Source organism: Myotis yumanensis, unplaced genomic scaffold (assembly GCF_028538775.1).
Source record: "Myotis yumanensis isolate MYYU_CA2020_CCGP unplaced genomic scaffold, mMyoYum1.0.hap1 SCAF_17, whole genome shotgun sequence".
NCBI classification, from domain to species: domain Eukaryota; kingdom Metazoa; phylum Chordata; class Mammalia; order Chiroptera; family Vespertilionidae; genus Myotis; species Myotis yumanensis.
Window position 1 is genome coordinate 40,468,369 of NW_027223768.1, and position 25,249 is coordinate 40,493,617.

A 25,249-nucleotide genomic window follows, 5' to 3' on the forward strand; every position below is an offset into this window, starting at 1 on the left:
GGAGGAAGTGACCAATGCACTGATTGGTCACAGGTGGCTTTTGAACTGGGTTTTGAAAAGTGGAAGGAAGTTTCCAGGGAAAGAAGTGAGGCAAATGCATCCCAGAAACAAGGAGCAACAGGTGTGAAATCGCACCTGGGGCACATGGCGCTCAGAGGTGCTGCAGGAAGTGAAGGAGGTAGGAGGGACTGGGTGATGGAGAGGGAGAGCCCTAAATGCCTTGCCAAGAATTCTGAAGGCCAAGGAGGAGGGGTGGGGGGTTTTAAGGAGAGCCCTAACAGTCAGATGTAGAAAGGTCACCGGAACTAAAGCGGAGGCACTGCCTGTGAGCTGCTGCAGTGGGGACAGATGAGATTATTGCAGTCGTACACGCAAGACCGGAGGAGGGCATTTGAGAAGTGGGTGAGAAGGCGGGGAGGCGTACTAAGAATGCTGAGATCACATTGACGTGACTTAGTGACTGGTTGGGTATTGGGAGCGATGGCAGGTTTCTGAACAAGGCGACCGGATGGCGACTGATGCCATTAACTTGAAGGAGAAAACAGGTGGGGGGGCAGGTGAGGGGGGTGAGGCAGGAGGGCATGCCCACGCGCTGTGTGACGCTCTGGGTGCCGATGCTGCATGGATGTTTCCCTCTGTGTTGCAGCCCTGGCAGGTGGTCTCCAGGTCACAGTGCCCGACAAGAAGCAGGTGGCCATGCTCTTCCAGCCCACGCTGCTCCGCTGCCACTTCTCCACGTCCTCCCGCCAGCCCGCCGTCGTGCAGTGGAAGTTCAAGTCCTACTGCCAGGATCGCATGGGGGAGTCCCTGGGCATGGCCTCTCCCCGGGCCCAGTCTCTCAGCAAGAGAAACCTGGAGTGGGACCCCTACCTGGACTGCTTGGACAGCAGGAGGACCGTTCGAGTGGTCGCTTCAAAACAGGGCTCGACCGTCACCCTGGGAGACTTCTACAGGGGCCGAGAGGTCACCATCGTCCACGGTAATCGAGCCTCTGCTTTGAATTAGGGTGGGAGGGACCTTAGTACCAGTCTTCCATGACCCAGGGTGCTGGCCTCCCAGCCTCGCAGCCTCTCAAGACTTTGATTTTCTGGGACATGGGAGCAGCAAGAACCCCATCGACTTGCTTTCATGGGCTCGTGGGGGGGAGCATGTGACAGCCAGAGCAGACGGAGCTGAGCTTGGGGAGCCTTCCTCCCTGACCTGCCCTCCATTTGGAGGGCCTGCTGTCAGAACCGAAATTAAATAGGTTCTAGCAAAAGAACTGCCTCTGTCAGACACCTTGACATCAGTCTGCAGGGCCTTTCCTGAACTCAGGAAGCAGACTCCTCCCTGGGAGAAGGGTTGCACGCCTGTGGGGTCCTGAGCCAGATGTCTGCCATGGCCACGCCCTGGGTGGTTTTCTCTCACTGCCACCCTTGCTCCTGCTCCCTGCAGCTTTGGACAAGAAAGGGCCCTAAGAGTCTGATTTGATCTAGTGGGTAATTTGCATTTTGAAGAACTGCTGTAAAGCCAGCTCCTTTGCAGTAGTCCAGGTAGTTCTAGAATGTACCTGGCTCTCGGGTACTCTGCACCCGCTTGGCTGCTTGGTCTTCTGTTCCTGGCCCCGACCTGGAACAAGACCGATTCTGCTGGGGCTCCCGGACTCTAGCCTCAGGGATACTGGGTTTTTATTTTGTACTAGAGGCCCGGTGCATGAAATTTGTGCATGGGGGTGTTCCCCTCAGCCCAGCCTGTAACCTCTCCAATCCGGGACCCTTCAGGGGATGCCCGACTGCCAGTTTAGGATCGGGCCTAAACCGGCAGTCAGACATCCCCCTCACAATCCGGGACTGCTGGCTCCTAACTGCTCACCTGCCTGCCTGCCTGATCGCCCCTAACTGCCCCCCCACCAGCCCGGTCGCCCCCAACTGCCCCCCTGCCAGCCTGGTCACCCCACACAGCCTGCTGTTCTATCGTCCATCCGGTTGTTTCAGTCGTGATGGCCCCTGGCTTTTTATATATTAGGATGCTTGTTTAGATAAGTCAAACATCTTGTCAACCACCATCCAGGTAAACAGGACAAGCCCCAAGGGCCCCCTCATTCCCACATTGTTTATTGCTCTTCTCAGAGGCCAGGTGTAGGATTGGGTTCTTCTTTCTGTGATAAACAGATGCAGATCTTCAAATTGGAAAACTCATGTGGGGAGACAGTGGACTCTATTACTGTATCATCACCACCCCCGATGACCTGGAGGGCAAAAACGAGGACTCGGTGGAGCTGCTGGTGTTGGGTGAGTGGAGACGTGAGCATCTTAGCCACTGGCCGGTTCCTCTTCTTGGTCCTTGCCCCTGCACACAGCCTTTATCCTCTACACCCTGACAGACCGCTTCGGGTGTCCAGTAGTTCTTCATCTCATTTCTTGGTGGCTATGGCCCACTACTTAACAATGCCCTGAATGTTTCTTTTGCTCTGTTAGTTTTTTATTTCTTTCCTTCCTTCCATTTGCATCATTAATCCAGCTTTATCTGGCTCCAAGCTTTACTTACCTTTTTATATGCTAACCATGAAGGAACCGCCTGAGGCCCCTGAAGAGGGTAGAGACCCAGGAGAGCTGGGAAATCACTGGTGAGTCAGGACCTCTGAGAATCAGGAATCCTTCCCATTCATTAGCTCCACTTAAGACAATTACGGGAGAGATGGCTGAGAACTGGAGAGCTTAATGCTGAACGGTGCCATTGCAAAGAGCTTCTGGGGAATGTGGCAGCGTTTAATTGGAAGGCAAATTCCTTGAAACCTAGAAGTGTCCGAGTTCTTCTCAAAGCAAATATATATCTAATCTTTATTAATAGCAATTTCTCCATAAACGCCAACTCATTACTTTGAGTTACTGTTCCTCTTTGGTGGACTGGAGGGATGTCAGTGGGGGTGACCTCCTATGAACTTAAAATTGAGCACATATTTCATGCTCTATAAGTGTTGGTTGAACAAGGACATTGGAATAAAACATAGGAATGAAAAAGAGAAACCACATGAATTGTAGGGAAAAAGTAAATACTTGATGCCAGTTTTTAAAAGAAATTATGTTTTTTTGTAGCTTTCAAGAAACCATGTGTTAACAATTTGGGGGAATATTTAAGGTTTAAAGGCAAATGAGGTTATAGGCTAATTTTCACCCTCCCTGGGAAACTCAGTACCCAGGGAAAACTTGAATTGGCTACTTAGGATTTCGTTTCACTCAACCATGAGTGTGATTTTGGCAAATCAATGTTTCTGCTGCCTTAACTTTATGACTTACAGAATGGATGAAGTAATAATTATTAAAAATCAACTCTTTATTGTGAATAACCAACCCTTATTGGAAGGTTGACTTAATTCAAGTGCATATACCTTGGGCCAACGCATCATATAGCCACACTGCCGTGGTCCGGAAAGGGATGGGAACAGATTGGAAAGGAAATAAAGGAATGAACAGCTTCTGTGGATTTTGTAAAAGGACCCAGGGAAATCAGATGGGGGATCGGCTGTGTTTTGGTAACTCCGAAGGAAGGAAAAGATAAATTTCTGCATAATCACACCTCACTAGTGGCCAGGTTAGAAACAAGTGGCTCCGTGAGCCTACAATTAGCTGACTGTGGACGGTTGTTTGGCCAGTGCCGCCATCGTAGGGAAGTGGTTGCCTGTGCAGGGGAAGCGGCCAGGCAGAAACCACTCTAAGTAGTCCGGCCCCAGTTCCACACGTGGGGAAGGAGAGAGGCTGCGCTGTGTGTTTGAAGGGCATTCCTCTGGGTCAGACCTGCAAAGTAACTTGGGCAAAGATGCTGTCCTCAGGACAAAAAGGTGGAGAAAGGAAGGCTCAGATGGAAAAGGTTACCAACGATGGGCAAAAAGATGGAGAGCAGAAATCAGTGCTACTTAAAGGGAATCAGAAAGGAAAACTGGGGCCCTGGCGGTTTGGCTCAGTGGATATACTGTTGGCCTGCAGACTGAAGGGTCCCGGGTTTGATTCCCATCAAGGGCCCATGCCCGGTTGTGGGCTCAATCCCCAGTAGGGGGCATGCAGGAGGCAGCCAATCAATGATTCTCTCTCATCCATTGGAGATTCTATGTCTCTTTCTCTCCATTCCTTTCTGAAATCAATAAAATGATACACACACACACACACACACACACACACACACTGGGGAGGCCACAACCCAGCCCATCACAGCAGAGGTGGCATGTCTGTGAGACAGACACGTGCTAGGGCTCACAGGGAGGAGACTCACAATTCCACTGTGTTCCACAGGAATTAGAAACATGCAAAGCCCAATGCATTTGCCATGTAAACTTTTTAGGGCAACTCTAGATGAGTAGTTATCTAAAGGGGTTCCTTTGACATCTACAGGAATATTCTGGGTGCCAGAAAGGACTGTATTTACTTTGCAAATGCAAAATTCTGAGTATTCGTGCCTTGACTCCCTTTACAGAGTTTTTCAAAATGCTGTCAGTTTCTAGAAGCCCAGTTATTTGGTGGTTGTACCCTGCAGGCCCATCTGTTAGGTGCTCTTTTCAGGTGAGACCAGGAAAGCATCCTGATTGGTGAGGTCGTCCTTGAGGAGCTGAAGGCCTCAGTGGGAAGGTGACCGGTCCACAGTCTGCTTATTTCAGTCCCATGAGCCACCGGCTCAGTCACTGAACTTGACCTGAGGATGGGTCGGAGGACCTGGTCCAGGGAAGAGGACATGGAACAGGAACCTGGGACGTGTCTCCAGAAGGGACTGGAAGCTTGCTCTGTGTGGCCGGATAAAATGAGAGCCAGGAGCGTACATCACAGGGAGGGGAGTGCATTTCGGTGCAGGGCAGGAGCTGTTGACAGCTGGAGACATGGAAAGACTGACTGTCTTCTCTGGAGCAGTGACTCCCATGTCCTTAAGGGGTTGGAAACTTCCTTATGAGTTACATCAAGCTTTTATGCATAGGAAACGGCGCTTAACTAAGTTACTTCTGAGCTTTATTCAATTCTAAAATTCTAAAATCTCACCTTAAAATGTAGATGAACGCAAGTGATGCAACTACCTTGAGAAAATGACCTCCCGGAAATTCGTGGCAGAGATAAAAGGGTTACAGGTTGGTTATAAGGACACAGGGGGTGATGCTCGTTCACAAAGAAGCCAGGGGGGATGAAGGGTGGTCTTCTGCAGATAGACCAGGGCCAACAGGGGTAATCCTGCCAGAATGAGAAGACTCTAGATGGTGATTGAAGGAGCTGAAATGTTAGGTCTTCTTGGAGTTGATCACAAAATGGGGAGCAGAAAACTGGTTGGAATTTCAGAGGACCAATCAGTAAAGACGGATGAATTAGAGGCAAAGATCAGAAGAATTTAGTTTTCTGTTTATACTCACAAGGTGAACATGGGAAGTGGATGGAGTAAGACTGTGAAGTGTCTTATACGTAGGACTGAGAAGTTTGAACTTCATCTTGAGGACCATGGGGAGCCAGTGAAGAAACCTTAGCAGAAGAATGAAACTAGATCTTAGGGTGGGAGTATTGATTAGCAGCAGGGTAGACAGTACACTGGGGGCGACGTGCTGCGAGAGAGGGGTCAGTCTGGGGGCTGCTGGAGAGCACAGAGGGGTGGATTGACAAGAGACAGCATAGAAACATTTCTGAGGAGGAAGTGATGGATCTTGGTGACCAGTGTATGAAAGGGAATGGGGACGGGAATGGGGAATGGGAAAAGTCAGGTCACTGGGACTCCTAGCTCGCTGGGTAGCCAACTGCTCCACCAACTCAGAGAGAGGACCCAGGGTGTAGAGCAGGATGGGGGGCAGGAGAATGAGTTTGGTTCTCGATGTGTTGAATATGAGAGGCCTGTGGGGCACCCAGGTGGCGTCCCAATTAGAAATATAGGCCTGAACTCGGTGGAGAAGCGAGAATGAGAGATAATAGATTAGAGAACCTCAAGTGATAGTCACCATGAAAGAATAGATGAGTCAGCCAGGAAGATTATATAAAGTGAAGAGGGCCAAGGACGGAACCCATCAGGCATATGTCCTACTTTCACTTCAGGAGAGTGGTAGCATGGCCACTGCCCACGGGCGTGTCTTGATTTCTCCACACGCAGGGAGCTCCCCAACAGCATGGGCCTCGGGTCTGCAGAGGCGCGGACCACCTCTCGTCTGTGTTTGCATCTGCACTGCCTGGCAGAGGGTCTGCAGTAAGGAAGCTGGAGGGCGTGTTTTTGTTTTTGTTTTTTCTCAAATGATAAATGGGCAGAATCTGTAATTAATACTTACTTTGTTCCTCTTAAATGTTAGTGCTGAGCATTTATTTGTTGACTGAAAAGTGTCAATACCATAAACATCTGCAGTCTCAAGAGAGAACATGCTTTCACCTCCGTAGTCCTCATTCTCCAGCTGGGCATTTACATTATTACTCGCAGTCAATCCATCGGGGACTGTGGTGGAAAGCAACAGGATTACATGCTGCGGAGCAGAAGGGAATTCATTGGAAAGAAATTGCAAAGAAGACAGGAAATCCGTCTCTGAAAAGGATAGTAGTATATTAGGGTAGCGCTTGTTAACTTCTGTAAAAGCAGTGCCCAAAGCTCAATGACTTACCACCAGGGAAGTTGGTTACTTCACCTGGTCGTAGGTGAGGGTAGGAGGCTCACCGGATCACTCCCTTCCAAGTGATGGTGTAAGGGGTCTGGCTGCTCCATGTTCAACTCTGCAGCATGGGAGGCCTTCGGTCGCAGCTGCACAGAAAGATGGAATGAGGCAGGTCGGATGGGACTTTTTAGAGACCGGGTCTGGGTCACTCCTGCTGGTTTGATGTGCCCAGGGAGAGAGTTAGACTGTGTAGATGAACAGCCTAGTCCCTGGCCTGCCAGAGGTGCCCCAGGGTCTGTGTGGCAAGAACTGATAGGCAATGTGTTTAGGGTTCCAAGCCAGAAAAATCAGTTCAACTGCTATATTTTCTGCTTTTGCATTTCCCACTCAAGAATCAGTCTCAGGAGAGACCCCAGTTGGCCCAGTTTGGACAGGTGTCCCCGGCTTAGCCTCGGGCGATCAGGGGCTCTTGGTGGCTCGCCTCTCAAGATATGAAAGAGAACTGATTTCCCAAGTAAGTAGAGCACGATTACAAAAAAGGAAGACAGGACCTTCGATGCCCCGAAGCAAATCGTGTCCACCAAAGTGATGCCATCACGACGTCTGTTGTCACTGTGAATGTGCACAGGCAATAGTGTGTAGCTCATAAACTTCCCTGTGGTAACCTCATAAGGCAGGGGAGTAGGCATGATCTCCTCATCGCCCAAGCGAAGAATTTCATGTTCGTTGTCCCGGTGCAGACAGTGGCGGCGATGGCTCCTGGCCCCATTCTTCCCGCACGGCCAGACCATCCCTATTCAGCAGCTGTAAAACGTGGCTGCTGCTTGAGGCCCAGGAAACGACTCTCACTTGTCCCGGCTTGGCTTTAGTGTTTCATTTTATTTCTTAGTAAAACTGCCCTTCACCACTGACCGAGGCCCTCACGTCAAAGGCATCGTTGTTCTTGTCTAGACGGCCCCTCCCCCCTGAGCCTGGTCTCCTTTTCCCAAACGTCCGAACCTTCTACAGATCTCTACAGATGCTCCTTTCGGAGGGTTCAGAAATGCCCGCAGACAAGTAAGTGACAGGGATGGGAGGACCTCCGCTGACGCGCTGTGAGCACAGCTATCTGAGCCCCTTGCATATCTCTCTGATGCTTGAAACGCAAAGCCATTCTGGAGCTGGATGTGCTCATGGTGTTTGGGTGCCTCGAGTTGACACTGGCAAGTACCTTAGAAAGAGTTAGACCAGGGGTCCTCAAACTTTTTAAACAGGGGGCCAGTTCACTGTCCCTCAGACCGTTGGAGGGCCAGACTTAGTTTAAAAAAAAACTATGAACAAATTCCTATGCACACTGCACATATCTTATCTACACTAATAAAAGAGAAACATGGTAATTAGCGTACGACCGCTACCCTTTTCATTGGCTAATCAGTGAGTATATGCAAATTAACTGTCAGCTAAGATGGCGGCCGGCAGCCAGGCAGCTGGAAGCGAACATGAGGCTTGCTTGCTGCGGACTCCAACGTTCCTCGCCTCACTTGCCGGCCTCTGAGCTACAACTCTAAGCAACTATGTACTATGTTGCAAATAAGAAGATAAACAAAACTCCAGAAACCAGCAGACTGAAACCCAGCCGGACCGAAACATTGTATCCATGTTTTCAACAGCGAGGCCTCAGAGCTAAAGCTGGCCCAGAATAAAAAAAAAAAAGAAGAAAACAAGGAGCCATTGGGAGCTTTAGTCACTTGCTTCTGGAAAACAACCCTCAGCCCCTCACCCAGACTGGCCAGGCACCCCAGTAGGGACCCCCACCCTGATCCAGGACACCCTTCAGGGCAAACCAGCCGGCCCCCACCCATGCACCAGGCCTCTATCCTATATAGTAAAAGGGTAATATGCCTCCCGGCACCGGGATCAGTGGAGCAGCGAGGCTCCCGGCACCGGGATCAGCGTGACAGGGGGCAGCGCCCAAAACCCCTGATCACCCTGCCGCTCTGTGTGTGACAGGGGGCGAGGCCACAACCTCCCTATCCGCCCTGCTCTGTTCGTGACAGGGGAAGGCGCCCCAACCCCTTATCAACCCTGCTCTGTGCCTGATAGGGGGGAGCTCCCCAATCCCCTGATCGGCCCTGCTCTGTGTGTGACAGGGTGCAGCGCCCCAACCCCCCCCCCCCCCCACCCCCATGGGCCCTGCTCTGTGTGTGACAGGGTAGAGCCATAACCTCTCCATCGGCCCTGCCCCGAGTGTGACAGCAGTGGCTCCCCATTCCCATGATCGGCCCTGCTCTGTGGGTGATAGAGGGTGGCGCCCCAACCCCCCTCCATGGGCCTTGCTCTGTGTTTGACAGGGTAGAGCCATAACCTCCCCATTGGCCCTGCCCTGAGTGTGACAGGGTGCAGCACCCCAACCCCCTGATCTGCCCTGCTCTGTGTGTGACAGGGGGCGGTGCCCCAACTCCCCTATTGGCCCTACTCTGTGAGTGACGGGGGGAGCTCCTCTACCCCCTGATGGGCCCTGCTCTGTGCATCACAGGGGGTGGCGCAGCAACCTCCCCATTGACCCTGCCTTGAGTGTGACAGGGGGCGGTGCCCCAACCCCCCAATCAGCCCTACCCTGAGCGTGACTGAGGGTGGCATCGCATTCTCCCGATCTGCCCTGCTCTGTACATGACGGGGCGGTGCCCCAACTCCCCAATCGGCCCTGCTCTGAGCCCGACCAGGGGCTGCACCTAGGGATTGGGCCTGCCCTCTGCCACCCGGGAGCAGGCCTAAGCCAGCAGGTCGTTATCTCCCGAGGGGTCCCAGACTGCGAGAGGGCACAGGCCGGGCTGAGGGACCCCCCCCTCCCCCCCCCCCCCAAGTGCACAAATTTTTGAGCACCGGGCCTCTAGTTTTGAAGTAAAAAAACAAAACGGGAACAAATACAATATTTGTCTTTGCATGTGGCCCGTGGGCCGTAGTTTGAGGACCCCTGAGTTAGACGTTTGGGTTGTGGGGTCGGACCTGCCCAGTCCCGAAAGACGGGAGCGTCCGGAAGTCCGCCACCGCGGGGTTAGACCTGCGTGTAGGGTCTGGCAAGGACGGGACGTCTGGGACCTGGAGCCCGGCCGCCGCTGGGGCCGGAACAAAGCCCCCGGCAGCCCCAGCTGGCAGGAAAGGACTCTGCTGGTCAGGAAGGCTCCAGCGGGGAGGCTGTTATTTAAAAATCTAAAAGCCGCTCTCTTTGCTCTGCCCTGCTTCGATGCACAATGTGAGGGCCTGGCCTCTTCCTTCTGATACCCCATGGGGCCGCTGGTTTTTTAAGGGCCTTCCAGCAGAAAAGGAGGGCAAGGGCGGGGCAGAAATAGGGCGGATGCGTATTCTTGCCTGTGGCCCCAGAACAGGCCGAGAGGCCATGAACCAGGACGAGTGTAGACTGAAGCTAAAGGACTTTCCGACGGGAAACGGCAGTTTTTGGAAACAGTGGTCAGTGAGGGGGAGCATAGGAGCCGCCCTCTGGTGAGCGGAGGCAGGCCCTCTCGCCCAGGATCTGCGTGAGCACGACCAAGACGGCGTTCAGAGCCCTTCCTATGATTGTGACTTCATCTCAAAGTCCACAGTTTGAAGAATTAATTCTCCAGGCAGGGCTGTGACGCCTCGACACTGCTGTCTTGTTCTGGGTGAATACTGTTTGTTGGAGGGAAAAAATGATGCATGTTTCTTGTAAAAATGTCAAACAAAGTAGGAAAGTACAAAAGGAGAAAATCTCTCCTGAACTTTGGCCATGCAGAGCTGACAGGCTGTTCTCCAGAACTCCCGCTGCACCGGCAGCCCTAGTCTAGGACCGCATCCAAGGGCGTTCCCCGCGTCAGGCCTGGCCGTGCCAGTGTGGGCTGGGTCAGAGGGCCTCCTCCTGCCAGTGTGGGGGGTCAGAGGGCCTCCTCCCGCCAGTGTGGGGGGTCAGAGGGCCTCCTCCTGCCAGTGTGAGGGGTCAGAGGGCCTCCTCCTGCCAGTGTGGGGGGTCAGAGGGCCTCCTCCTGCCAGTGTGGGGGGTCAGAGGGCCTCCTCCTGCCAGTGTGGGGGGTCAGAGGGCCTCCTCCCACCAGTGTGGGGGGTCAGAGGGCCTCCTCCTGCCAGTGTGGGGGGTCAGAGGGCCTCCTCCCGCCAGTGTGGGGGGTCAGAGGGCCTCCTGCCAGTGTGGGGTGGGTCAGAGGGCCTCCTCCTGCCAGTGTGGGGGGTCAGAGGGCCTCCTCCTGCCAGTGTGGGGTGGGTCAGAGAGCCTCCTCCTGCCAGTGTGGGGGGTCAGAGGGCCTCTCCGTGCCAGCTGCTCCCACACAGGCTCCCTCCAGCAGGTTCAGCCTCCTGGACTTGAACCCCTTCTACCTTGGGTGGAGTATAAAGTACTTTTCTCCATAGTTTCAGCAGAAGTCCTGTTGCTGGGGGTGGGCCACTGTTCCCAAATGAAGAAAAGAATGCCAGGCAGGCAACAGCAAACACTGCCAGCCTGCCTGCATGTTGTGGATTCATCGACTTCTGCGTCTTCACTGGCCAGATGCAGGGCTGCTCCAGGGCCAGGTTTGCTCGGCAGGTCCTGGTGAGGAGGTGCCAAGTTGGGGTTCACTCAGCTCCTGCTTCCTTCCCCCTCCTCCTGTCCTTTCCCAGGCGAAAGGCATATACCACCCAGGAACAGTTGTGTGTGAACTTTCTAAAATAGTTATTTTCAATCCTCACTTGAGGATATGTTTATTGATTTTAGAGAGAGAGGAAGGGGAGAGAGAGAGGGAGAGAGAGAGAGAGAGAGAGAGAGAGAAACATGGATTGCTTGCCTCTCATGTATGCTCGACCCAGGGATCACACCCTCTCCCTAGGTGTGGGCCTGACGGAGCCAGCCTTGGTGCAGGGACAACGCTCCAGTCAGTGGAGCCACCTGGGCGGGGCCATGGGTTGTGTTTAAGTCGAGCTATTCACAATACTGTGCCTGGAATTGCTATTCTGGTTTAAAATAAACCTTTCTGCTCGCTAGTATTCAAGGACATTTAAAAACATAAGATATCAGGGAATTCTTGGAGGGGGCATCTCAGAACTGGTGTTAAGGATTTAAAAATTGTTGTTCGCTAGTGACCATTAACATACACTATGATATTAGTTTCAAGTGTACAACATAGTGATTAGACATTTGTCTTCCTTACGCGGTGATCACCCATCGATCTGGCACTCGTCTGACCCCATAGTCATTATTAAGTTATTACAGTAGTACTGGCTGGATTTGCCTGAGGGATTTTGATGGGCGCGTCTCTCAGGCTGTGAGGAGATCCCCGCACTCACCCAGGGTCTGCGCCTCCACTTGAGTTTCTCCCGCCCCCCCGCCCCCCCCCCCCCCCCGCCCCCCAGGACATTCCTCAGGCTCTTTAGAAAGGCTACTTGTTGCCAAGGCTCCCCTCCCTCTCCCCTCCCCGCTCTAGGCCTCTTTGCCAGCCCAGCCCAGTGGCTCCTAACTGAGGGGATTTGCCAATTAAAAGGGCTGCAGCTCCCAAGTTCCCATGGCAACAGCTGCCGCGGAGGTCTTTTTGGCCTGCTCAAACTTTGATCTCGGAGAGTGGCTGCTCCAGCTTCTCTGGAAGGTTTACAAACAGAAAGAGGGAACAATTGGAGGGGAAGAAAGAAAAAGCTCCTCCTGCAGAGGGAGAAGTCGTTAGTTACAGCCATACTCCGGGTGTAAATTGGGGTGACACCTGTGGAACACCCTCGGATTTGGGCTGAGCCCACATTTTCATTTGTCCAATCAACTGTCCTTCAGACGGTGGCCCCACAGGAAAGACCGAAAGCCGGGTTGATTCTGGAGGCAGGTGGAAGTGCCCTTTCTGTCCTCAGTAGGCACTGGGGCCTTCACATTTCTAGAGGAGCTGAGACAACCGGTCTGGCTCCCGGGACGGGAGAGAGAAGACTACAGAGGAGTGACCTTTGGGCCTCAGCCCTACCCCTTCTCCCAGCCCGCTGCCCCATGCTGGCCTTGGCCGCCCTGAGCTCATAGGTGCCTCTGTTGGTCTTGGTTTTCAGATGAACCAGGAAAATATGTTGAAGGGATGGAGGAGAAGGAGGAACTGGGAAAGTTAGCCAGGTGTCAATCAACCAAAACCTGATTCTGGCTCATGATTGTCAACAAGCCTCCCCGGCAGTCAGAGTGCAGTGGGGGCTGTGGAGCCTCCAAGACCTGGTCCAGGCCTCTCTCTCTCTTTGCAGGAGGCCATGGGAGGGAGGCGGGGTGTGTGTCTCAGACTCCTGCATCCTTGCCACCTTGCTCTTGAGTAGGTACCATGGAGTGCAGTCAGTTTCGCTTCAAATGTGATTTATATCGAAATTATTATTTAAATGTAACCAGTATTTTTGCATACCAAGTGCCTAGCACAGTGAGGATTCAAAATGACAATATATGACACGGTCTTGTCCCTATAAAAAATCACTGTCTTTTGGTAAAGATAATAATTATATATTTGAAGCAATTAGAGAACAACACAAGAAAAGATTAAACTATTTGATATGAAATATCCAGGCTGTCGATGCTCAGGAGGGGCTGCTTTGCCCCAGGAGACGCTGGGCGTTGTCTGGAAATGCTGTTGGTTGGCACACACGTGGGGTGCTAGAGTCTAAGGAGGCTGTTCCAATCCTGCACGCACAGGACAGACAGCCTCCTACACCCTGCATGCGCGGGACAGACAGCCTCCTACACGCTGCATGCGCAGGACAGACAGCCTCCTACATGCTGCATGCACAAGACAGACAGCCTCTTACACCCTGCATGTGCAGGACAGACAGCCTCCTACATGCTACATGTGCAGGGCAGACAGCCTCCTACACCCTGCATGCGCAGGACAGACAACCTCCTACATGCTGCATGCACAAGACAGACAGCCTCCTACACCCTGCATGCGCAGGACAGACAGCCTCCTACATGCTGCATGCGCAGGACAGACAGCCTCCTACACGCTGCATGCGCGGGACAGACAACCTCCTACATGCTGCATGCGCGGGACAGACAGCCTCCTACACGCTGCATGCGCAGGACAGACAACCTCCTACATGCTGCATGTGTGGGACAGACAGCCTCCTACATGCTGCATGCGCGGGACAGACAGCCTCCTACACGCTGCATGCGCAGGATAGACAGCCTCTTACACCCTGCATGCTCAGGACAGACAGCCTCCTACACGGTGCATGCGCAGGACAGACAGCCTCCTACATGCTGCATGTGCAGGACAGACAGCTTCCTTGTTGCTGCATGCACAAGACAGACAGCCTCTTACACCCTGCATGTGCAGACAGACAGCCTCCCACACCCAGCATGCGCAGGACAGACAACCTCCTACATGCTGCATGTGCGGGACAGACAGCCTCCTACATGCTGCATGCGCGGGACAGACAGCCTCCTACACCCTGCATGCGCGGGACAGACAGCCTCCTATACCCTGCATGCACAGGACAGCCTTCTACACCCTGCATGCACAGGACAGACAGCCTCCTGCACCCTGCATGCACAGGACAGACGGCCTCCTACATGCTGCATGTGCAGGACAGACAGCCTCCTACACCCTGCGTGTGCAGGACAGACAGCCTCCTATACCCTGCATGCGCAGAACAGACAGCCTCCTATACGCTGCATGCGCAGGACAGACAGCCACCTACACGCTGCATGCGCGGGACAGACAGCCTCCTACACGCTGCATGCGCGGGACAGACAGCCTCCTACACCCTGCATGTGCAGGACAGACAGCCTCCTACACGCTGCATGCGCGGGACAGACAGCCTCCTACATGCTGCACGTGCAGGACAGACAGCCTCCTACACGCTGCATGTGCAGGACAGACAGCCTCCTACACCTTGCATGCGCAGGACAGACAGCCTCCTACACCCTGCATGCGCGCAACAGACAGCCTCCTATACGCTGCATGCGCAGGACAGACAGCCACCTACACGCTGCATGCGCGGGACAGACAGCCTCCTACACCCTGCATGCGCGGGACAGACAGCCTCCTACACGCTGCATGCGTGAGACAGACAGCCTCCTACACCCTGCATGCGAGGGACAGACAGCCTCCTACACGCTGCATGCGCGGGACAGACAGCCTCCTACATGCTGCATGCGTGAGACAGACAGCCTCCTACACCCTGCATGCGAGGGACAGACAGCCTCCTACACGCTGCATGCATGAGACAGACAGCCTCCTACACCCTGCATGCGCGGGACAGACAGCCTCCTACATGCTGCATGCGCCGGACAGACAGCCTCCTACTCCCTGCATGCGCGAGACAGACAGCCTCCTACATGCTGCATGCGCGGGACAGACAGCCTCCTACATGCTGAATGGGCGGGACAGACAGCCTCCTACTCCCTGCATGCGCGGGACAGACAGCCTCCTACATGCTGCATGCGCGGGACAGACAGCCTCCTACACCCTGCATGTGCAGGACAGACAGCCTCTTACACCCTGCATGTGCAGACAGACAGCCTCCTACACCCTGCATGCGCAGAACAGACAGCCTCCTATACGCTGCATGCGCAGGACAGACAGCCACCTACACGCTGCATGCGCGGGACAGACAGCCTCCTACACGCTGCATGCGCGGGACAGACAGCCTCCTACACCCTGCATGTGCGGGACAGACAGCCTCCTACACGCTGCATGCGCGGAACAGACAGCCTCCTACATGCTGCACGTGCAGGACAGACAGCCACCTACACGCTGCATGCGCGGGACAGACAGCCTCCTACACCCTGCATGTGCAGGACAGACAGCCTCCTACACGCTGCATGCGCGGGACAGACAGCCTCCTACATGCTGCACGTGCAGGACAGACAGCCTCCTACACCTTGCATGCGCAGGACAGACAGCCTCCTACACCCTGCATGCGCGGAACAGACAGCCTCCTATACGCTGCATGCGCAGGACAGACAGCCACCTACACGCTGCATGCGCGGGACAGACAGCCTCCTACACGCTGCATGCGCGGGACAGACAGCCTCCTACACCCTGCATGCGCGGGACAGACAGCCTCCTACACGCTGCATGCGCGAGACAGACAGCCTCCTACATGCTGCATGCGCGGGACAGACAGCCTCCTACTCCCTGCATGCGCGAGACAGACAGCCTCCTACACGCTGCATGCGCGGGACAGACAGCCTCCTACACCCTGCATGTGCAGGACAGACAGCCTCCTACACGCTGCATGCGCGGGACAGACAGCCTCCTACATGCTGCACGTGCAGGACAGACAGCCTCCTACACGCTGCATGTGCAGGACAGACAGCCTCCTACACCTTGCATGCGCAGGACAGACAGCCTCCTACACCCTGCATGCGCGGAACAGACAGCCTCCTATACGCTGCATGCGCAGGACAGACAGCCACCTACACGCTGCATGCGCGGGACAGACAGCCTCCTACACGCTGCATGCGCGGGACAGACAGCCTCCTACACCCTGCATGCGCGGGACAGACAGCCTCCTACACGCTGCATGCGTGAGACAGACAGCCTCCTACACCCTGCATGCGAGGGACAGACAGCCTCCTACACGCTGCATGCGCGGGACAGACAGCCTCCTACATGCTGCATGCGTGAGACAGACAGCCTCCTACACCCTGCATGCGAGGGACAGACAGCCTCCTACACGCTGCATGCATGAGACAGACAGCCTCCTACACCCTGCATGCGCGGGACAGACAGCCTCCTACACGCTGCATGCGTGAGACAGACAGCCTCCTACACCCTGCATGCGCGAGACAGACAGCCTCCTACACGCTGCATGCGCGAGACAGACAGCCTCCTACATGCTGCATGCGCGGGACAGACAGCCTCCTACTCCCTGCATGCGCGAGACAGACAGCCTCCTACATGCTGCATGCGCGGGACAGACAGCCTCCTACATGCTGCATGCGCGGGACAGACAGCCTCCTACTCCCTGCATGCGCGGGACAGACAGCCTCCTACACGCTGCATGCGCGGGACAGACAGCCTCCTACACGCTGCATGCGCGGGACAGACAGCCTCCTACACGCTGCACGCGCGGGACAGACAGCCTCCTACACGCTGCATGCGCGGGACAGACAGCCTCCTACACGCTGCACGCGCGGGACAGACAGCCTCCTACACGCTGCATGCGCGGGACAGACAGCCTCCTACACCCTGCATGCGCGGGACAGACAGCCTCCTACACGCTGCATGCGCGGGACAGACAGCCTCCTACACGCTGCATGCGCAGGACAGACAGCCTCCTACACGCTGCATGTGCAGACAGACAGCCTCCTACACCCTGCATGTGCAGACAGACAGCCTCCTACACCCTGCATGTGCAGACAGACAGCCTCCTACACCCTGCATGTGCAGGACAGACAGCCTCCTACACCCTGCATGTGCAGGACAGACAACCTCCTACACCCTGCATGTGCAGGACAGACAGCCTCCTACACCCTGCATGTGCAGGACAGACCGCCTCCTACATGCTACATGTGCAGGGCAGACAGCCTCCTACACCCAGCAAAGACGACCCGGCCCTAAGTGTCAATAGCCAGGTTGCAAAATCCTGATCCTGACCACAGGTCAGTCTGGGGACTGGAGAAGGTCACTGCGAAGAGCATGGCTTTGGGGTCATAGTCCCTGGACTGGGTGTGCCAGTGAGACTTGGACAGGCCAGTGTGGCTGAGCCTGATGTCCTTTTCTGTAAAATCGGAGAAGGAGGAGTAATACTCCTGGAAGACCTACTGTGAGATTAAATGGCACATGACCAGAACCAGTCGTATGAGCTCCCTTCCACCCTGCCATCCCCCGCCTCTCTTTGCCAGCCTGTCACCTCTGGTCTGAGGGGCTCTGCAGGGAATTCTTCGTTGTGGGACTCCTGCTCGGGGCCGATTTTCCTTTGCCCGGTCCACAGACAGAGGCTCTGAGCCCCTGTGAACTGGCAGTCCTGTTTCTAACAGTCCGTGCCCTGCGGAGGTGGCCTCTGCAGCCCTGTGGGAACCTCCTGCCAGTGGATTTTAGGACATTCCGTCCCAGCAAGCTGTCTTTTGGTGGCTCTATTTTGGTTGCCCCCAATTCTCAGTGGATGGCCCTTAGTTAATTACAGGGTGTTTACTACCTATGCAAGGATTGGGTGCCACAGGCCCCTCGATCAAGTCCTGAAGGCGTTGGGGAGCACCTAGGGCTTTGATGAGAATATGCATGGTCTTGGAAAGTCTAGATAGGACGACTTCATAATTTATGGTCCGAACTAAGAGACTCCTGAGAGTGAGAAGGAGAGCCTGTTAGTCTATGTCAGGACAACAGGCAAAGTGGTAAGAGGGTCACACCATCTTTAGAGATGGCCACCTTGAAGGGCCTCCTCTTGATTGACAAGAAGTGAAGTTCCAGAGGAGCTCAGCTGCACCTGGGAGCCCTTGCTGTAGCTGGCATTTCGTTCATGAGGACCTACTATGTGCATATCTCTAAGCAAGGGGCCCATACAACAGATGGTGGTTTGCATAATAACTTCTAACTGAAAAATTGGCGCTAAGATTTCCTCAGGGTAAGGGAGTTCCATTTAGGCTCTTCCAGTCCGGGGTTGTTAAGAGAACAATGGGGGTCTTGGAGGCGGGGTTGGCCTCGCCCCATCCTCAGCCCCAGGCCTTGCTGCAGTGTGTCCCTGCCCCCCTCCCCGCCCCCCACCTTCTTCCACAGCCTCCTCCCAGCTCACTTGTTGCTCTTGGAGGTGGGAGGAAACTGGCCTTCAATTAGTGCGCATTCTTGCAGCCCCGGTTGCCGGTTGCCCTGGTGACGGGGGAGGGGGTTGGGGGGCGGGAGCAGCTGGGTCCGCAGCCAGCCTCATTGTAGTCAGTGGAAAGGCTGCAGACGTGCGAGGCCTGTGCCTGTGCGCAGAGAGGGGGTGTCACCGGAAAATCGGCTCAGCCCCGCATAGAAAGAATGGCAGCCCTTGGAAGCCGGTCGGGAGACAGTCATCCCATTTTTCTCCAAAGCCAGCTGCCGCTATTCAAGTGCGCAGGGTTGCGTTCACACGGAGAGGGGGCTGGCGGGAGAGGGCAGGAACTCTGACATCCGGGGCTGCAGGGGCTGCCCTCCCTGCGTGCCCAGAGGCCCAGCCTGTTTTGGTTAAGGAAAGTAGCTGTTCTTGGTATCTTTGTACCTAAGGTGCCTGGGCCAGTCTGATGCAAGGAGCCCAGCAGCTCAGGAAATCCCCTGGAATCACACCAAGAAACTCAGTATCTTCCGTCGGTAAACCCCACCCTCCTCACATCATTTCTGAGGCACTTGTGGCCGTCCTCTGCCTTTCATCTCAGGCCAACCCGAGCCTCTTACGTTTCTGATAATACTTTACACCTGTTCACTCTCTGGGGGCCGGGGCTTGGCTCACTGTCGCACTTTCGGAAGACCGAGTGCTTTGCAGTTGGTGTTTGTTGGGTCCAAGCCCCTCTGCCAGGGACTGGATCTCCTGGGACGCCAGGTATTCCACGGAGAAGCCATGAGAAGTTGTAGGTATATGAGAGTCTTTATTGTAGCCCAAGTAGCCATTGCTAACAAGGAGCAACTAGACAAAACAGTTCTTCGAAGTCCCATACAGTAGCCGTACACCAGCTAAGTAACAATGCATCTTTCCCACACAGCAGCAGCCTCTGTACCTACAGCCTGGTGGTCAGTAACATACTTTAATACCAACGCAGACAAAAGAGGCTTTTTTCCAAAACTCTGACCTCACTATTTTGGGTCATAGAAGGGCACGTTTGCACAGTGTACATAGTCAGATTACTGTGGCCTTACTGTTCACCTGCATATAGTATCTTGGCCTTGAACATTCTGATTAAGATTCCCACGCTCAGAGTGGCCTTGCACATCTGGTATGCTCTGTATTATCATTGTTTATTTGTTTGGAGCAGCATGGTGAATGCCATTTCCTTAGATCATAGGGTCACAAATACTCAGTAATCATTTTCTGGCTGCAACTGTAAAAGGTGCTGAAATTTTTAACCACCTCTAACATTTTCTACATCCAAAAATTACACTTTAATTATTTAAGTAGGGCATTGATGCCACAAACACATTTGAGCGTCTTTCACTGCAAATACCAGGAGATGAGGAAGCAGTTGAATTTAAGAACAAGCAAATCTGGAGAGGGAGTGAGGTATTGGCAAATAAAATGAAATGTAATAAAATAAAATAAAAAATAAATACCGGAATGGGCAAGTAGATCTAGTTTCTACTCTTGGTTTGATCGTTAGTCAGCTGTGTGACTTTGGTAAAATTTGTTAACTTCTCTGAGCCTCAGGTTCCTAAAAACATGTGTGGGTTACAGATTAGATGACCTCCAAGATCTTTTCTAGTTGTCAAATCTGACTTCTGTGTGAATAGTAGTCAGTGATTTGGACCAACCTTATAATCACTGCCAAAAGCCCAAAGCATTTATGAACAGTTAATTGCAGATGGTCTAATACTAGTCATTATTAGTATTGGAGAGAATCCAATGTCAGCATTATTCAATACAGTTTAAAGTGAACTAAAATGTAAAGGACATAAAAAGAAAGAGTTCACATAGGAAAGGCTTGCATACGTAGTCTATAAATACATATAAAGAGAGGGAGGCTAGCTCCGCATTCCTGACGGGTAATCATAAACTCACTGAATGCATGGTTGCCGGGGGAATACAGAATAAAAGCAGGGATGTGTGTGCCCTGGGGAAATTTCCTATCTATTTGGGATTCCAAATAGCCATAGAAACAAGTTTACACTTCAAAGAGCCAGAGAAAGGCATCTTCTCTCCTCAAAGACTTGAAAAGAAACATTTGAGGGGGTTAGGAGCTGAGAGAGCAGGGTGGGTCTTGTGCGTCCCTGAAAACTGACCCTGGGGTCTGAGGAAGGCCTGGCAGTGGGAGGAAGCCCACCTGTGCGTTAGGCAGAGGGAGAAGAGGGAACCTCAGGGCAGGGGAAGAAAGCGCCAGGGGTCATTTGTTTAGTGCATTGCAAAGCCCAGGAGGACTCCAAGTGAATAAGCGCAGGGAAAGGAATGGAGGTGACCACGCTGTCCGCAGCGGAAGCCTCACCAGGACAAAGGAAACGTGGTTAACCTTTGCTCTCTGAAGGCTTGGACTCGTAATCAGGGCTTGGATTTAAGTTTCAAGAGTAGAGACAAAAAACTCTTTTTGGCAAAGCTTGTAAGCACATTGTATCTCTGTGATGGCCGCCTTACACATACCCAGCCTGGGGGTTACAACCTGTGGGGTGCGAGGTGGGGCAGGCCTTCAGTCCCCTCGACAGTAAGATGACCTTTTGGGATGTTTTGGTGCCTTGAGGATGCTCCTACCATTGAGCCCCGAGTCCAGGGTGCTCCCCCTTCTCCAGCACATGGACCAGGGCTTGGTGAATGAATGCTCCCTTCCTGCGCTGATGAAGAGCCGGCTTCCATCTGGGATGGACAAGGGCACCCTTGTGAGCAGCCAATCAGAAGCCTGCATACCCCACAGAGGGGATTTGCTACTGGAAACACTTCACGGTCCAGAGGGTGAGGTGCCTCCTCTTACGGGTCTGCTGGGGACCTCAGGCACAGAACACAGTCCCTGCCTGGAGGGTTTCGTCCTCAGTGCGGTGCTCCTTGCAGCCGGAGACCAGCTCTGAGGCAGGGTGCCTGGGGTCCTCCGAGCATGGCGCACCCACCTTCTCAGCGCAGCTTCCTTACGGGCTGTCGGAATCCACGTTGGAGGCGGGGAGGCTGTGTGGGACGAGGACTCACACAAACAAGGGCAGTGAGAAGTGATGCGCTGTTATCTTCGGTAAGAAGGGAATAAGTACATGGAAGGGCCTGGCCTACCGTGAGAGGAGCACTCGTGTCTCGGGGATGTCACAGGACAGTGTTTGTTGTGACTATCAGGCCACGTCTCTGGGGGAAGGTCCCAGGACCAGGTGGAACCCGATGTTAAAATGCAAGGAAGGCTGGTGAAACCACTGCACGTGGCAGGAGGACGGTCCCTGACCTCAGGTAAGTCCTGTGACGCTGAAGCAGATCCCAACACCGAGTTCTTATACTCACACCGTTGGACAGCCTGCAGGCGAGACCGAGAGCCTCGAGAGTGTAGGGATCCCATCTAGTTCCCCTCTGTGTCTCCACCTGGCTCCATATACATTTCTTGATGAATGAATGAATGAATTGGAGACACTCAGGAGTAATGGGTCCGAGGAATAGCACAAAGCGTTCAGGGGTAACTTGAAGGTGTCTGTGGCAAACAGCGGCTGCCTGGGGACTGTGGGGGACGATACGTAAGTTGTTTTATCCACTGTGCACGTTGCTGCCATGATCATTCAAGCCCAGGTGTGTGAGTATTGTGGGCTGTGACATGTGTAATGCTTTGGTATGAAATGGTGCTCATGTTGGTGCTGGTGCTAATGGTTCGTGTGCCTGAGCTGTTGGGGTGACTCCTGTGGAAATGTCTTTAAGGTGATGGATTCTGCCAAGTTCGGGGAAGCCAAGCTTCATGAACACCGTTTTCTATAATAGCTTGAACGATGTTTGAAAAGAGAAAACATCCCTCTGTTTGCAATGTCGTCTCTCCATCCTTTTCTCAGACATTCAGTGGCATGTAACTGCCGCTCTTACACCGAACCCTGGAGGGTGAGCGAAGTCCCGGCTGGAAAAGGCCTCGGAAAGCAGGGCGTTTGCTGCCTTGTGTGGACTCCCGGTCAGGCCTTCATTGGATGTGATGGGTTAGACTAGGAAGGGAAGATACCGCATGTCCAGCTGCCAAAGGCAGTTCTCAGGAATCGCTAGTCAAGAAGATGGAAGCAAAATGCTTTTCAGAAATACAGGATCCCAGTGTAAACCCCCCTTTCAAAGTGCCTTTAATCCAATAAAATAAGTCACGGTGTTCGAGCCAGTGACACGCATGGTCTCACTGCTGACATGATAGGTGGCACTGTCCACTGTCCCCTGACTCCGGCTGTCCTCAGGCGAAAGCCCTGTCATGTTCCCCCCTGGACTGCGAGAGGGTACCACCCGGCCACGGGGCCACCACACGGGGCACGTGGGAAGCTGTCCCGGCCTCAGGAGCATCCGCTGTGGGCTGTGGCTTCTGGGAGAATGAGAAGCGGGACGCCTGTCCTTCTGTCCGAGTGACAAGCTTTGTGAAGCCCTGTCCACATTTCTGACCCAACCTCTCCCAGGAGGCACTGGCCTTGCAGAGTCAGGAGAGCCAAGAACAGCAAAGTGAGCCAAGATCCCTTCCGCCTCCCTAACACCGAGCCCCTAGGACAGCGTCCTCCCCGCGGCTGGGCGTGCCTTTTCCTTGACCTCTGTCGGGGCTGCTCTTCCGTGGGGCGGCTTGAGGAAGGAGGGGCCAGTGCCCAGCCATGGCCTTTCGCCTCAAAATGTAAACCACACGTGAGTGACTTTTCTCGACTCCACCTCTAGAACTTGAACAGGAAGGGCTGGCTGTTTTCTGAATGAACCAAGTCCACGGGCATGAAACAGACCCCACAGTTGAGGTGATACGGGGCCTGGGAAGTGCTCACACTTTGGCTGCATTGGTATAAGTAAAAATAGCCATTAATTTCAGTCTTTTTACTCATTTTAAATTTTTTAACTGATGGATTTTAGAGAGGAAGAGAGAAACATTGATTTGTTGGCCCACTTATTTATGCATTCGTTGGTTGCTGCTTGTATGTGTCCTGACTGGGGATCGAGCCCGCATCCTTGGTTTATCAGGATGATATTCTAACCAGCTGAGCTGCCCGGCCAGGGCCTCTTTTTGCTCTTTTAACATGATTACTAGAAACCCTACAGTGACCCGCTGCTCACATTATATTTGTACTGGAAGAGCTGTTCTAGGTGCATTGTCACACATGTAAATGAAGCAGCATTCAGGTGCCAGGGTGACCCTTTGCCATCCCAAGTCTGGCAGGAGGCGGCTTGCGAGCTGTTTCCCAGCGCACCTCAGTGATGAGCGAGACCCCAGTGTTGCTGGGCGTCTGGTGCGGGGAAGTCCCAGCTGGGCCTTTCCACCAACTGTGATATGAGAACGTGGTGCAAGCGCTTGGCACCTCGTCCTATAAAGGAGGCGAGTTTATAACAGGACTGGCCTCCTTCCCCACATCTCCCAGTGGCTCCCCTCCTGCACAGCTCCTTGCCAGCGAGCCTCGAGGGGCACCTGTTTGTTCCGACACCAGCCCTTACGCTTCCCTGCCTCGTCACGCGGAAGGCAGCTGGGTCCACGCCACGCCAGCTGTGGGTGCCATATGGGAAAGCCATACCGTACAGAGCATTTCCGAAACCAGAGGAGAGGAGCGTGTACCCGATCTAGCTTATCTCTTCTTTGCCTTTGAAATTTTAGTCATTGAAATATCTCCAGGCTATAATTAGAATTATATACCGAGATCATTCCGAGTTAAAACTAAATATGCACTTTGTTTTTGATGGGTGTAGGGATGCATGCGGATGTATGGACATGCAGGCTGAACGCCTGGATACGGACGGGGTGGACTTTTCCAATAAAAGGTGCGAGAAGAACGCAAAGTGTGTGGAGATGGTGCGTGTCTGTCTGCTGGGTCAGGCCCTTGGTGGGTGAGGCAGGCATTTCCTCCTCCTATAGGTGGTTGGAGGGGAAGTTCTGCTTCTGCTTCCACCTGATGTAGGTGCAGAGTTCACTTACGTAGCTGCCAGAGGTCGACAGGGAAGGTCATTCTCTTGTCTGAGCCCCACCGCTGGATGTGCCTCGCGTACCACCAAGAACCTGGGCCAGGCCCCGTGCGGGTGGCACTGCTGCAGCCAGGCCCAGGCTGTGTTTCCCTGGGAGTAACCTCTTTCCTTCTCTTCCCCTTCTACCTCTTCTAGGCAGGACAGGGCTGCTTGCTGACCTCTTGCCCAGCTTTGCTGTGGAGATTATGCCAGGTATTCAGTCATTTAACTCTTTGTTTGCTTAATTTGCTGTCATTCCATCTGCCTGGCTTCTGCATTAGTCACTAATTGCTCCTTTGATGTATTTGCACATTTGTCTACATATGTCTGTGGTCTTTTCCAGGATGAACTAAGCCCATTGGGAGAGCCTTTAAATTGTATTTCTTCTGTTACTAGACCCTAAAAAAGTAGTGATAATTAAAAATGGCTGAGATGGGTACCCAGTCCTGACCACACGTGCCAGGCATGCGGGCTCCCTGGCCACCTCATGCCCAGTGTCTCAGCTGCACCCAAATAGCACTAAATATCCTGAACAGAGTCGTTACTTGTCTGCATTCCTTATGCCCTAAGTTATATGTGTACCCGGTCATTAGCGTGCCACCGTGTTACTCTGAATTTCCCTTTATAACTTTATCAGAACTTTTTCTTCAAACTTAATGAAAGCTATGCACCCCTCCTCCCTTGAAGAACACGCATCTGCATACCTACTCTGCTTTGTATACAACTTCAGGACCTTCTGGGGCCCCTAAGTCCTAGTGGGGGATGTGGACTCTCTCAAGGACACCTGTCCCGAGTGCACACCTCTGTCTCTCCGTGTAGCTTAAGTTGAACGCAGCAGCCTAGACAAGCCGCCATCATGTTGGTGCCGCCTGTGGTCCATAAGGAAGAGGCACGGACAGAACAGGGATGGACCAGGGGGCAGCACATCCAGACTCGGGGTACGAAAGGGTTCCCCCTTGCTTTGGAGGGTTTCTCCCCAAGGTTGCAGAGCTGCCTAGAGTTAGCAGCAGCAGTGAGATA

The 25,249-nt window shown here is 53.6% G+C and overlaps 1 protein-coding gene across 3 annotated transcripts in view; it reads left to right on the top strand.

Annotated features, from left to right (window-relative positions):
• The window catches only part of ILDR2 (immunoglobulin like domain containing receptor 2), a 59,743-nt gene that overhangs the window by 12,716 nt on the left and 21,778 nt on the right, over window positions 1-25,249 (top strand). For 2 of the 3 annotated variants that reach the window (XM_070396263.1, XM_070396265.1), the window contains exons 2-4: window positions 647-979; window positions 2,151-2,270; window positions 24,386-24,442. In XM_070396263.1, coding sequence (XP_070252364.1) covers window positions 647-979; window positions 2,151-2,270; window positions 24,386-24,442 — 510 coding nt within the window. The remainder of the gene's footprint in view (window positions 1-646; window positions 980-2,150; window positions 2,271-24,385; window positions 24,443-25,249) is intronic. The other variant, XM_070396264.1, reaches the window with a different exon arrangement.